The sequence below is a fragment of the Salvelinus namaycush genome, chromosome 22 (assembly GCF_016432855.1).
Source record: "Salvelinus namaycush isolate Seneca chromosome 22, SaNama_1.0, whole genome shotgun sequence".
NCBI classification, from domain to species: Eukaryota; Metazoa; Chordata; class Actinopteri; order Salmoniformes; family Salmonidae; genus Salvelinus; species Salvelinus namaycush.
Window position 1 is genome coordinate 34,407,500 of NC_052328.1, and position 14,417 is coordinate 34,421,916.

At 43.3% G+C, this 14,417-nt stretch overlaps 1 protein-coding gene across 1 annotated transcript; it reads right to left on the reverse strand.

Annotated features, from left to right (window-relative positions):
* Positions 1 to 563: 563 nt before the first annotated feature.
* Positions 564 to 13,829, reverse strand: LOC120017858 (ABC transporter G family member 23-like). Its single transcript, XM_038960821.1, has 6 exons — positions 13,693 to 13,829; positions 12,446 to 12,605; positions 9,441 to 9,595; positions 6,932 to 7,039; positions 5,528 to 5,621; positions 564 to 569 (listed from the first exon to the last, which is right to left on the reverse strand). Exons 1-6 carry the CDS (start codon positions 13,827 to 13,829, stop codon positions 564 to 566), a joined length of 660 nt encoding a protein of 219 aa, XP_038816749.1.
* Positions 13,830 to 14,417: the final 588 nt, after the last annotated feature.

Consider the following 14,417-nt stretch of genomic DNA (forward strand, 5'->3'; position numbering starts at 1 on the left):
ACTGTTATAGAGTATAGAGACAGTATAGAGCCTGTTATAGAGTATAGAGACAGTATAGAGACTGTTATAGAGTATAGAGACTGTTATAGAGTATAGAGACAGTATAGAGCCTGTTATAGAGTATAGAGACAGTAGAGAGACTGTTGTAGAGTATAGAGACAGTATAGAGACTGTTGTAGAGTATAGAGACAGTATAGAGACTGTTATAGAGTATAGAGACAGTATAGAGACTGTTATAGAGTATAGAGACAGTATAGAGACTGTTATAGAGTATAGAGACAGTATAGAGACTGTTGTAGAGCATAGAGACAGTATAGAGACTGTTATAGAGTATAGAGACAGTATGGAGACTGTTATAGAGTATAGAGACAGTATAGAGACTGTTATAGAGTATAGAGACTGTTATAGAGTATAGAGACAGTATAGAGACTGTTGTAGAGTATAGAGACAGTATAGAGACTGTTATAGAGTATAGAGCCAGTATAGAGACTGTTATAGAGTATAGAGCCAGTATAGAGACTGTTATAGTGTATAGAGACAGTATAGAGACGACCAATGTTTGCTCAGATCTGAAAACATATGGCATGTATATAGAATAGAGAGTTGTCTATTAGTAGGTAGCTGTCTATCAGTAGGTAGTTGTCTATCCGTAGGTAGGTAGTTGTCTATCAGTAGGTAGTTGTCTATCAGTAGGTAGTTGTCTATCATTAGGTAGTTGTCTATCAGTAGGTAGTTGTCTATCAGTAGGTAGTTGTCTATCAGTAGGTAGTTGTCTATCAGTAGGTAGTTGTCTATCAGTAGGTAGTTGTCTATCATTAGGTAGTTGTCTATCAGTAGGTAGTTGTCTATCAGTAGGTAGTTGTCTATCAGTAGGTAGTTGTCTATTAGTAGGTAGTTGTCTATCAGTATCAGTAGGTAGTTGTCTATCAGTATCAGTAGGTCGTTGTCTATCAGTAGGTAGTTGTCTATCAGTAGGTAGTTGTCTATCAGTAGGTAGTTGTCTATCAGTATCAGTAGGTAGTTGTCTATCAGTATCAGTAGGTAGTTGTCTATCAGTAGGTAGTTGTCTATCAGTAGGTAGTTGTCTATCAGTAGGTAGTTGTCTATCAGTAGGTAGTTGTCTATCAGTAGGTAGTTGTCTATTAGTAGGTAGTTGTCTATCAGTAGGTAGTTGTCTATCAGTAGGTAGTTGTCTATCAGTAGGTAGTTGTCTATCAGTAGGTAGTTGTCTATCAGTAGGTAGTTGTCTATCAGTAGGTAGTTGTCTATCAGTAGGTAGTTGTCTATCAGTATCAGTAGGTAGTTGTCTATCAGTAGGTTGTTGTCTATCAGTAGGTAGTTGTCTATCAGTAGGTAGTTGTCTATCAGTAGGAGGTTGTCTATCAGTAGGTAGTTGTCTATCAGTAGGTAGTTGTCTATCAGTAGGTAGGTAGTTGTCTATCAGTAGGTAGTTGTCTATCAGTAGGTAGTTGTCTATCAGTAGGTAGTTGCCTATCAGTTGGTAGTTGTCTATCAGTAGGTAGTTGTCTATCAGTAGGTAGTTGTCTATCAGTAGGTAGTTGTCTATCAGTAGGTAGTTGTCTATCAGTAGGTAGTTGTCTATTAGTAGGTAGTTGTCTATCAGTAGGTAGTTGTCTATCAGTATCAGTAGGTAGTTGTCTATCAGTAGGTTGTTGTCTATCAGTAGGTAGTTGTCTATCAGTAGGTAGTTGTCTATCAGTAGGTAGTTGTCTATCAGTAGGTAGTTGTCTATTAGTAGGTAGGTAGTTGTCTATCAGTAGGTAGGTAGTTGTCTATCAGTAGGTAGTTGTCTATCAGTAGGAGGTTGTCTATCAGTAGGTAGTTGTCTATCAGTAGGTAGTTGTCTATCAGTAGGTAGGTATTTGTCTATCAGTAGGTAGTTGTCTATCAGTAGGTAGTTGTCTATCAGTTGGTAGTTGCCTATCAGTTGGTAGTTGTCTATCAGTAGGTAGTTGTCTATCAGTAGGTAGTTGTCTATCAGTAGGTAGGTAGTTGTCTATCAGTAGGTAGTTGTCTATCAGTAGGTAGTTGTCTATCAGTATCAACAGGTAGGTGTCTATCAGTAGGAGGTTGTCTATCAGTATCAACAGGTAGTTGTCTATCAGTAGGTAGTTGTCTATCAGTAGGTAGTTGTCTATCAGTATCAACAGGTAGTTGTCTATCAGTAGGTAGTTGTTTATCAGTAGGTAGTTGCCTATCAGTTGGTAGTTGTCTATCAGTAGGTAGGTAGTTGTCTATCAGTTGGTAGTTGTCTATCAGTAGGTAGTTGTCTATCAGTATCAGTAGGTAGTTGTCTATTAGTAGGTAGTTGTCTATCAGTAGGTCGTTGCCTATCAGTAGGTAGTTGTCTATCAGTAGGTAGTTGTCTATCAGTATCAGTAGGTAGTTGTCTATCAGTAGGTAGTTGTCTATCAGTAGGTAGTTGTCTATCAGTAGGTAGTTGTCTATCAGTAGGTAGTTGTCTATCAGTAGGTAGGTAGTTGTCTATCAGTAGGTAGTTGTCTATCAGTAGGTAGTTGTCTATCAGTAGGTAGTTGTCTATCAGTAGGTAGTTGTCTATCAGTAGGTAGTTGTCTATTAGTAGGTAGTTGTCTATCAGTAGGTAGTTGTCTATCAGTAGGTAGTTGTCTATCAGTATCAGTAGGTAGTTGTCTATCAGTAGGTAGTTGCCTATCAGTTGGTAGTTGTCTATCAGTAGGTAGTTGTCTATCAGTAGGTAGGTAGTTGTCTATCAGTAGGTAGTTGTCTATCAGTAGGTAGTTGTCTATCAGTAGGTAGTTGTCTATCAGTAGGTAGTTGTCTATCAGTAGGTAGTTGTCTATCAGTAGGTAGGTAGTTGTCTATCAGTAGGTAGGTAGTTGTCTATCAGTAGGTAGGTAGTTGTCTATCAGTAGGTAGTTGTCTATCAGTAGGTAGTTGTCTATCAGTAGGTAGGTAGTTGTCTATCAGTAGGTAGGTAGTTGTCTATCAGTAGGTAGGTAGTTGTCTATCAGTAGGTAGGTAGTTGTCTATCAGTAGGTAGGTAGTTGTCTATCAGTAGGTAGGTAGTTGTCTATCAGTAGGTAGTTGTCTATCAGTAGGTAGTTGTCTATCAGTAGGTAGTTGTCTATCAGTAGGTAGGTAGTTGTCTATCAGTAGGTAGTTGTCTATCAGTAGGTAGTTGTCTATCAGTAGGTAGTTGTCTATCAGTAGGTAGTTGTCTATCAGTAGGTAGGTAGTTGTCTATCAGTAGGTAGTTGTCTATCAGTAGGTAGTTGTCTATCAGGAGGTTGTCTATCAGTAGGTAGTTGTCTATCAGTAGGTAGTTGTCTATCAGTAGGTAGTTGTCTATCAGTAGGTAGTTGTCTATCAGTAGGTAGTTGTCTATCAGTAGGTATTTGTCTATCAGTAGGTAGTTGTCTATCAGTAGGTAGTTGTCTATCAGTATCAACAGGTAATTGTCTATCAGTAGGTAGTTGTCTATCAGTAGGTAGTTGTCTATCAGTAGGTAGTTGTCTATCAGTAGGTAGTTGTCTATTAGTAGGTAGTTGTCTATCAGTAGGTAGTTGTCTATCAGTAGGTAGTTGTCTATCAGTATCAGTAGGTAGTTGTCTATCAGTAGGTAGTTGTCTATCAGTAGGTATTTGTCTATCAGTAGGTAGTTGTCTATCAGTAGGTAGTTGTCTATCAGTAGGTAGTTGCCTATCAGTAGGTAGTTGTCTATCAGTAGGTAGTTGTCTATCAGTAGGTAGTTGTCTATCAGTAGGTAGTTGTCTATCAGTAGGTAGTTGTCTATCAGTAGGTAGTTGTCTATCAGTAGGTAGTTGTTTATCAGTAGGTAGTTGTCTATCAGTAGGTAGTTGTCTATCAGTAGGTAGTTGTCTATCAGTAGGTAGTTGTCTATCAGTAGGTATTTGTCTCTCAGTAGGTAGTTGTCTATCAGTAGGTAGTTGTCTATCAGTAGGTAGTTGTCTATCAGTAGGCAGTTGTTTATCAGTAGGTAGTTGTTTATCAGTAGGTAGTTGTCTATCAGTAGGTAGTTGTCTATCAGGAGGTAGTTGTCTATCATTAGGTAGTTGTCTATCAGTAGGTAGTTGCCTATCATTAGGTAGTTGTCTATCAGTAGGTAGTTGTCTATCAGTAGGTAGTTGTCTATCAGGAGGTAGTTGTTTATCAGTAGGTAGTTGTCTATCAGTATCAACAGGTAGTTGTCTATCAGTAGGTAGTTGCCTATCATTAGGTAGTTGTCTATCAGTAGGTAGTTGCCTATCATTAGGTAGTTGTCTATCAGTAGGTAGTTGTCTATCAGTAGGTAGTTGTCTATCAGGAGGTAGTTGTCTATCAGTAGGTAGTTGTCTATCAGTATCAACAGGTAGTTGTCTATCAGTAGGTAGTTGTCTATCAGTAGGTAGTTGTCTATCAGTATCAACAGGTAGTTGTCTATCAGTAGGAGGTTGTCTATCAGTATCAACGGGTAGTTGTCTATCAGTAGGAGGTTGTCTATCAGTATCAACAGGTAGTTGTCTATCAGTAGGTAGTTGTCTATCAGTATCAACAGATAGTTGTCTATCAGTAGGTAGTTGTCTATCAGTAGGTATTTGTCTATCAGTAGGTAGTTGTCTATCAGTAGGTAGTTGCCTATCATTAGGTAGTTGTCTATCAGGAGGTAGTTGTCTATCAGTAGGTAGTTGTCTATCAGTATCAACAGGTAGTTGTCTATCAGTAGGTAGTTGTCTATCAGTAGGTAGTTGTCTATCAGTAGGTAGTTGTCTATCAGTAGGTAGTTGTTTATCAGTATCAGTAGGTAGTTGTCTATCAGTAGGTAGTTGTTTATCAGTATCAGTAGGTAGTTGTCTATCAGTAGGAGGTTGTCTATCAGTATCAACAGGTAGTTGTCTATCAGTAGGTAGTTGTCTATCAGTAGGTAGTTGTCTATCAGTAGGTAGTTGTCTATCAGTAGGTAGTTGTCTATCAGTAGGTAGTTGTCTATCAGTAGGTTGTTGTCTATCAGTAGGTAGTTGTTTATCAGTAGGTAGTTGTCTATCAGTTGGTAGTTGTCTATCAGTTGGTAGTTGTCTATCAGTAGGTAGTTGTCTATCAGTAGGAGGTTGTCTATCAGTAGGTTGTTGTCTATCAGTAAGTAGTTGTTTATCAGTAGGTAGTTGTCTATCAGTTGGTAGTTGTCTATCAGTAGGTAGTTGTCTATCAGTAGGTAGTTGTCTATCAGTAGGTAGTTGTCTATCAGTAGGTAGTTGTCTATCAGTATCAGTAGGTAGTTGCCTATCAGTAGGTAGTTGTCTATCAGTAGGTAGCTGTCTATCAGTTGGTAGTTGTCTATCAGTAGGTAGTTGTCCATGTATATAGACTGTATCTTACCACATTGGCTTGCCTGGCCTCCTCTATGTAGTGTCTATCAGTAGGTAGTTGTCCATGTATATAGACTGTATCTTACCACATTGGCTTGCCTGGCCTCCTCTATGTAGTGTCTATCAGTAGGTAGTTATCATGTATATAGACTGTATTTTACCACATTGGCTTGCCTGGCCTCCTCGATGTAGTGAGTGGTGATGACGACTGATACTTTTCCAGTTTTCACAATCTCTACTAGATGCTGCCAGATCCTACAGGGACACATGACACAACTCAGTTTAAGGGCAACATCCTATTGGCCCACAAAAGGCACCCTCTGAGCCCCCAAAAGGCACCCTCTGGGCCCACAAAAGGCACCCTCTGAGCCCCCAAAAGGCACCCTATGGGCCCTCAAAAAGCACCCCCATGGACCACCAAAAGGCACCCTCTGGACCCCCAAAAGGCACCATATGGGCCCCCAAAAGGCACCCTCTGGACCCCCAAAAGGCACCCTCTGGGCCCCCAAAAGGCACCCTCTGGACCCCCAAAAGGCACCCTCTGGGCCCCCAAAAGGCACCCTCTGGGCCCCCAAAAGGCACCCTCTGGGCCACCAAAAGGCACCCTCTGGGCCCCCAAAAGGCACCATATGGGCCCCCAAAAGGCACCCTCTGGGCCACCAAAAGGCACCCTCTGGGCCCCCAAAAGGCACCCTCTGGACCCCCAAAAGGCACCCTCTGGGCCCCCAAAAGGCACCCTCTGGGCCACCAAAAGGCACCCTCTGGGCCGCCAAAAGGCACCCTCTGGGCCCCCAAAAGGCACCCTCTGAGCCACCAAAAGGCACCCTCTGGGCCCCAAAAGGCACCCTCTGGACCCCCAAAAGGCACCCTATGGGCCCTCAAAAAGCACCCCCATGGACCACCAAAAGGCACCCTCTGGACCCCCAAAAGGCACCATATGGGCCCCCAAAAGGCACCCTCTGGACCCCCAAAAGGCACCCTCTGGGGCCCCAAAAGGCACCCTCTGGACCCCCAAAAGGCACCATATGGGCCCCCAAAAGGCACCCTCTGGACCCCCAAAAGGCACCCTCTGGACCCCCAAAAGGCACCCTCTGGAGCCCCAAAAGGCACCATATGGGCCACCAAAAGGCACCCTCTGGGCCACCAAAAGGCACCCTCTGGACCCCCAAAAGGCACCCTCTGGGCCACCAAAAGGCACCCTCTGGGCCCCCAAAAGGCACCCTCTGGGCCACCAAAAGGCACCCTCTGGGGCCCCGGTCTAAAGTAGTTCACCACATAGGGAATAAGGGGCCATCTGGGATGCAGTCTTAGCCTGATGACCTGCCTGGGTTACCTGGGAAACAATGACCTGGTTGGGTTTTCTTTATCCATGAAACATCTCAGAGTGCTGGTCTAGGATCAATTTATCCTTTTAAATCCTAATGAATAAGAGGAGGGATCTGATCCTAGATCAGCACTCAAAGGTGTGAGACTGGTCTTTGAAGGCATGAGGTTGGGTAGAATAGTTGGGTTTTCACAGTTTGGTTTTGGTTGGATGAGTGTGTGTGCGGGTGTCCAGTACATACTTGGCTCTCAGCACAGGGTCCACCCCGACTGTGGGTTCATCCAGAATCAATAACTGGGGGTTTTGAAGTAAGGCTGCTCCTAGAGACACCCTCCGTTTCTGCCCTCCGCTGTAAACACACACACACACACACACACACACACACACACACACACACACACACACACACACACACACACACACACACACACACACACACACACACACACACACACACACACACACACACACACACACACACACACACACACACACACACACAGGACAGAGAGCTGTTGGTTCTGTACAGACAGGATACTGGGACTGACCACCCCTCATAGCTTGGTTCCTCTCTAGGTTTCTTCCTAGGTCCTGGCCTTTCTAGGGAGTTTTTCCTAGCCACTGTGCTTCTACACCTGCATTGCTTGCTGTTTGGGGTTTTAGGCTGGGTTTCTGTAGAGCACTTTGTGACATCAGCTGAAGTAAGAAGGGCTTTATAAATACATTTGATTGATTGATTGATTGAAGTGAAGAACTGTTAATCCACATGGGCTGCCAGTTGCCCATCCCTGTCCTAAGTGAATATGCTGTCATTAAATACAAATTATTTAAAGGGATACTTTGGCATTTTGACAATGCTAGTAGATTCCCATAGATTTCCAGTCATTGTGCTAATGCTAGTGGCTCGCAAAACTACCTCTAACTTCCTTCATACTGGACACAGAGACATAAAAACGTAAAGGGCCTCTGCCAAAATCCTGAAGTATCCCTTTAAGACAATACAATACATATTTCTTAATGCCTTATTTTGGAGGCCTAATTTTACCCTAATAGAGTGGCCTACAACTCATGGTTTACAGGCCACATCAAGTTCTGCAAGTCACATTATGCTGGCTTGCAAAGTGATGTGTCATTCCTATTGAAATCCAGCCAGAGCAGGGGATATCCAACATTTTGAATTTTTATTCACCTACAACCTGCATTGTGAATGACTGCCAGAGGTGGGAAGACTAAAATATCAGACTACCTAAAGCAATAAACTGGAACAACCATTTCAGCAACTCTGATTATTAACACCAAAACTGGGGTTATTGAACACCACCGAGTGTTAATTTAACTCCTGAATCAACACTAGAAATGTTACACTGAATAATCAACGCCAGGCAACACTGGCCAGTTTGCTGTGTACTCTTACTCTTACATCTAAGAGTAATAAGCAATCATTGAGGAGTTGTTTTGATGGAAGTGAGGGAGCCTTCTTTTCGGCATTGACAGCTTGACAAATGTCTGTTGCATAACGCCTACCTCGTTTCAGACAGGGCCGGCTGACTCCACAGCATTTTTACATGACAGAAGCCCGTGACACACAAACATAAACCTCCTCAGGGGGAAACAGTTTCCTTCTCTTTCTATCTCTCTGGTTGTAGCCTACTTTTCCCCCAGATCAAAGTGAGATATACTGAGTGCCAAACGGCACCCTATTTCCTATATAGTGCACTACTAGTCAAATGTAGTGCACTATACTGGGGATATGGTCCCATTTGGGACAGAGCCATAGTCTAGGCACAGGGGAAGGAGATTAAAACCCCCTATAGACCAACTGGAGAGCCCAAAATGTTTGAAATGTCCCTTTCCACCTCTTTTCCCGAAGTCATTAACTACAGGACAGTATCAGAAGCCATGTGCATAAGTACCAAGTGCTGCTTATATTTGGGACAAGTGTAGTTTGTAATTTATTTATAATTTTAAATGGAATATCATAATTTTCTGGCCATTAATGGGAATAGTTTCCCATTCACAATTAGCGATGGTCACCCCAAAGTCTTGCTGCCAAGCCGTTTCCCACCACAAAACACCAGAACGGATAAAAAGAGTAGAAACAGCTCACCTGTTTTTACTCTGTGATTTGACTATTAGATGTTCAATGATTATTTTGAAAAAAATATATTTAAAAATAAATAGTTTCACTATATTAAAAGAGGTCAGTTCACGTAACAAGGTTGACCTTAAAATGAGGGACAGAAGTAAATGAATCACTAAACACATTAAATAAATAATAATCTCCAGAAATGACTGCCAGAACAACAACATAACTAGGACTTTACAATGATGGTGAAACTTGGAGAAATGCTGGGGTTAAGTGGGTTAACATCTTCCTAGGGTTGACGGAGGGACATGTCACAATGCAGAATTATGGCACATTAGTATGCCTTTATTCATATTAAAAATGTATGTGGTCTATATTAAAACACACTTAATTTGATATCACAGGCTTTTAAAATTCAATATTGGTGCACAACTTGTACTTAAAATATAAATATCAAAGGGACGCGAAAGGCACTTATTTAGTGGAACCACCCTGTTGTATATGTAAAGTTGTTTATTTTAAAAGGAGCTAGCATGGAGTATGATCTATTCCAGCTCGTAAATAAAATGGCATCAAGTTAACAATGCTCCGAAAGCTGAAGGAAAGGTTTCTGGAAATCCTGGGAACTTTGGGAAAGATACTGGAATTTTGCAACTCTAATTACCTGAGTTTTCCAACCAGGCTGCTGTTGTGAGGTAGGTCCAGGAAGTCCACCAGGAAGTCCATGCGTGCCTGGGTGTCCGTAGATGACAGGCCGTGGATCCGTCCGAAGAACGTCAGAGTGTCACTGATAGAAAACTCATTGTACAACGCCAGGTCCTAAAGAAGAACACAATGTTATGTCATGGTATGTGTTGTGTTAATCAAGTGTTCGGCTGTGAGCTGTTAGTTGAAATCTTGATAATAGAACCAGAAGGTAATTTTACGCTGAGCAGCGTGAACCTCTTGCGGAGCTGTGCTGCTTATGCCCAGGTTTCATTTAAGTGAAAAGGAGAGTCTCATGCCCAGCCAAAGTTAGAAGTCTAGTACAGCAGGCCAGTAACACGAGATACCTCTTCTGTACCATGGGGGAAGGGTCAGTGCTATCCGGGATCCTTGGGACATCCCCACCCTAAACCATAACCCTAACCTTAACCCCAACCCTAACCTCTACCCCCTAACCTTCCCTTAAATGTCTCAAATTCAAATTCATCATCACCAGCACCACCCCAACATCAACATATGTGAAAATGGCGCGTTTCTATGATTTGTAGTAAAAAAGATAGAGGAAGATAAGTAGACAATTAGTAGACAATTACTAGGCAATGCCTGCTCATAATTGGCTAAAATCACATGATGCACACCGATGATGTCATTGAAAACACTTATCTTCCTCTATTTTTTTACTACAAAACATAGAAACTCTCCATTTTAACATATGTTGATGTTGGGGTGGTGCTGGAGATGATGAACATGAAGTGGACATTTTTTTTAAAAGTATTAAATTGGTGTACTTTTTAACCCCTTTTTCTCCCCAATCTCGTGATATCCATTTGGTAGTTACAGTCTAGTCCCATCGATGCAACTCCTGTATGGACTCGGGAGAGGCGAAGGTCGAGAGTCATGCATCCTCCGAAACACGACCCCGCCAAGACGCACTGCTTTTTGACACACTGCTCGCTTAACCCGGAAGCCAGCCGCACCAATGTGTCGGAGGAAACACCGTCCAGCTGGCGACCGAAGTCAGCTTGCACTGCGCCCGGCCCGCCACAAGGAGTCGCTAGATCGTGACGGGACAAGGACATCCCGGCCGGCCAAACCCTCCCCTAACACGGACGATGCTGGGCCAATTGTGCGCCGCCTCATGGGTCTCCCGGTCGCGGCCCAGCTGCGACACAGCCTAGGATTGGACCAGGGTCTGTAGTGACACCTTCGACCACTGCGCCACTCAGAAGGCCCAAGTTGATTTTTTTTTAAATGTCCCTTTAACCTTAACCCCTAACCCCTTACCTTAACCTTAACCGTAACCACTACCCTTACCCTAACCTTAACCCTTACCTAACCCGAACCCGAACCCTAACATTAACCCTAACCTTAACCAAGGACCATGGAGGATGACACACCCCGGCTATGACTCTATTCCTAAGTAACTGATTGGCTAGCGGGTGAAAATACACATCTAATCTAGTTACCATGGCGTTCCGCATATCTCAATTCGCCCTTGCACTCTTAAACAACATTTTAAAAAACTTTTAGAACATGTCAAACCTATAAAAGTCTGTCCTCTATTCATAACAGCTTCTAGTTTTGAGAACAGAAAACTGTATTGAGATCGAATGTTTCATCAATGAGTAATTAGCAGAATGTCGGCCAAGTTTCATCTAGCTCCATCTCCCACTTCCCGCCACTGGACTTCCTCTCATCAAATTTGGTGGTGAGAAGAAGTTCTAAACGAATGCTTCAGATTTATACATCCATCGAGACACCTGTCTCCTTCTTCTACTGTATCTGTGCCACACCTGTCTCCTTCTTCTACTGTATCTGTGCCACACCTGTCTCCTTCTACTGTATCTGTGCCACACCTGTCTCCTTCTTCTACTGTATCTGTGCCACACCTGTCTCCTTCTTCTACTGTATCTGTGCCACACCTGTCTCCTTCTTCTACTGTATCTGTGCCACACCTGTCTCCTTCTTCTACTGTATCTGTGCCACACCTGTCTCCTTCTTCTACTGTATCTGTGCCACACCTGTCTCCTTCTTCTACTGTATCTGTGCCACACCTGTCTCCTTCTTCTACTGTATCTGTGCCACACCTGTCTCCTTCTTCTACTGTATCTGTGCCACACCTGTCTCCTTCTTCTACTGTATCTGTGCCACACCTGTCTCCTCCTTCTACTGTATCTGTGCCACACCTGTCTCCTTCTTCTACTGTATCTGTGCCACACCTGTCTCCTCCTTCTACTGTATCTGTGCCACACCTGTCTCCTTCTACTGTATCTGTGCCACACCTGTCTCCTTCTACTGTATCTGTGGCACACCTGTCTCCTTCTACTGTATCTGTGCCACACCTGTCTCCTTCTTCTACTGTATCTGTGCCACACCTGTCTCCTTCTTCTACTGTATCTGTGCCACACCTGTCTCCTTCTTCTACTGTATCTGTGCCACACCTGTCTCCTTCTTCTACTGTATCTGTGCCACACCTGTCTCCTTCTACTGTATCTGTGCCACACCTGTCTCCTTCTTCTACTGTATCTGTGCCACACCTGTCTCCTTCTTCTACTGTATCTGTGCCACACCTGTCTCCTTCTACTGTATCTGTGCCACACCTGTCTCCTTCTTCTACTGTATCTGTGCCACACCTGTCTCCTTCTACTGTATCTGTGCCACACCTGTCTCCTTCTTCTACTGTATCTGTGCCACACCTGTCTCCTTCTTCTACTGTATCTGTGCCACACCTGTCTCCTTCTTCTACTGTATCTGTGCCACACCTGTCGACAGGCTGTCTTCCTGCAGCTGCTGAGGAGGTAAGCTCATCTGAACATACAACATCTCCCTTAAACACGAGTAAGACGCTTTGTGAATACGGACATACTGTGGAGTATGTTCTACTGTTTACCTGTGGTATGTAGTGTACATATAATGTAACAGTTTACCTGTGGTATGTGGTGTAGCTATAAGGTAACAGTTTACCTGTGGCATGTACCCCACCATCCTCCCAGGGACCTGGTGTCCAGGAAATGCGGGCGGCTTCCCCAACACGCTGATGTGCCCTCGGGAGATCTTCAGTGTTCCCAGAATGCATTTCAACAGCGTGGTCTTCCCACATCCACTCGGACCCAGCAGGCCGTAGCTGCAAGGTAAGAGGGAACAGAATGTTGGGTTAAAAAAATGGACATAAGAGCTAAACCATAGATATCTACTATAGCCCTCAAACTCAACTCTGGACCTCCAAGCCAGTTCCACTGCATTTTTGTCATTGTTCCCCTCTAGTCAGGGACAGAGTTAGACCTGGGACACCAGGTGGGTGTAATTAATGATCAGGTATAACAGAAAACCAGCAGGTTCCAGGCCTCGTAGGGTCAGAGTTGAATATCCCTGTACTATAGTATGATAGTATGACAGTATGACAGTAGGACAGTATGACAGTAGGATAGTATGACAGTAGGATAGTATGACAGTAAGATAGTATGATAGTATGATAGTATGACAGTATGATAGTATGATAGTATGACAGTATGATAGTATGACAGTATGACAGTATGATAGTATGACAGTATGATAGTATGATAGCATTGCTACCTGTATTACTCAGTATGGTCTGAATCCTAATTGTAACTCGGATAAAACTTCCAATGACATCAATGCGTGATTCACGTGAAAATCCAAGTGAAGCCTAAATTTTACCATACGCAAGTGCGCAACGCAAGCATGCAATTATGTTGTTTACTTGTTAAAGATATAGACTATCATTAGGCTTTAAAGGGATAGTTGACCCAAATAAAAAAATGACATATTGGTTTCCTTACCAGGGCCGGACTACTGCATTTGGGGTCCTGGAAAACAGCTAACTTCCTGCATTTAAACACATTTTGTGACCTCAAGAGGGCCCACAACCCCCCCCCCCCAAAAAAAAAACGGGGGCCCTGGGGCCCTGCTTGCCCGTTCAGTAATCAGGCCCTGTTCCTTACCCTGTAAGCAGTCTATGGACAAGGTATGATAGCAATCCATGCTTTGGTTTTGTTTACTTGGCCATTGTTTCAAATGTGGCACAAATCCAATGCAAGTCAAAGGTACCTACAGTATATTAGTATTTTCGCGCTTCATGTCCAAATCATCATAAAGAGTCTAAAACTTAATAGTGTCACTCAATTAACTTACTTATATATTATTTGGACATGAAGCGTGATTTTGTTGTAATGTCAGTGTGGTTTACTCACATGTGTCCCTGTGACACGGTCAAGTTGAGGTTATTCAGGACTTTGAGTTTCCCGTACGACCGACACACTTCCCGACATCGGATCGCCGAACCCTCCAATCCGGGGGAGGGGGGAGGAGCATCCTGGTCTGCCTTCATCCTTCCTTCTGTCAACTGGAAGAAGAAAAACAAACAAATGTAAAAAAATTAATTATAATATTATAATAACAATAATAATATATATTTCCCCCCATAATTGTCACTTTATTAAGACAGGAATAGTAGTGAACAACAGGGGGATATACATGCAGAATAGCAGTGGGGTCTAGATTGGTACAGTGCTGGTACCAACAGTGTATATATAGCAGCCACTGTTACCCATACTGGGGTGGTGTATATATAGCAGCCACTGTTACCCATGCTGGGGTGGTGTATATATAGCAGCCACTGTTACCCATGCTGGGGTGGTGTATATATAGCAGCCACTGTTACCCATACTGGGGTGGTGTATATATAGCAGCCACTGTTACCCATACTGGGGTGGTGTATATATAGCAGCCACTGTTACCCATGCTGGGGTGGTGTATATATAGCAGCCACTGTTACCCATACTGGGGTGGTGTTTATGTAGCAGCCACTGTTACCCATGCTGGGGTGGTGTATATATAGCAGCCACTGTTACCCATGCTGGGGTGGTGTATATATAGCAGCCACTGTTACCCATGCTGGGGTGGTGTATATATAGCA

Bases quoted from the DNA above. Each gene is read 5' to 3' on its own strand.
- LOC120017858 (XM_038960821.1), bottom strand. From the start codon at position 13,829: ATGAAGGCAGACCAGGATGCTCCTCCCCCCTCCCCCGGATTGGAGGGT. The intron at 12,606-13,692 runs GTGAGTAAACCA...CTTACCTTGCAG, and splicing joins ACCGTGTCACAGGGACACAT to CTACGGCCTGCTGGGTCCGA. The intron at 7,040-9,440 runs GTAATTAGAGTT...GTGTGTTTACAG, and splicing joins AGCCTGGTTGGAAAACTCAG to CGGAGGGCAGAAACGGAGGG.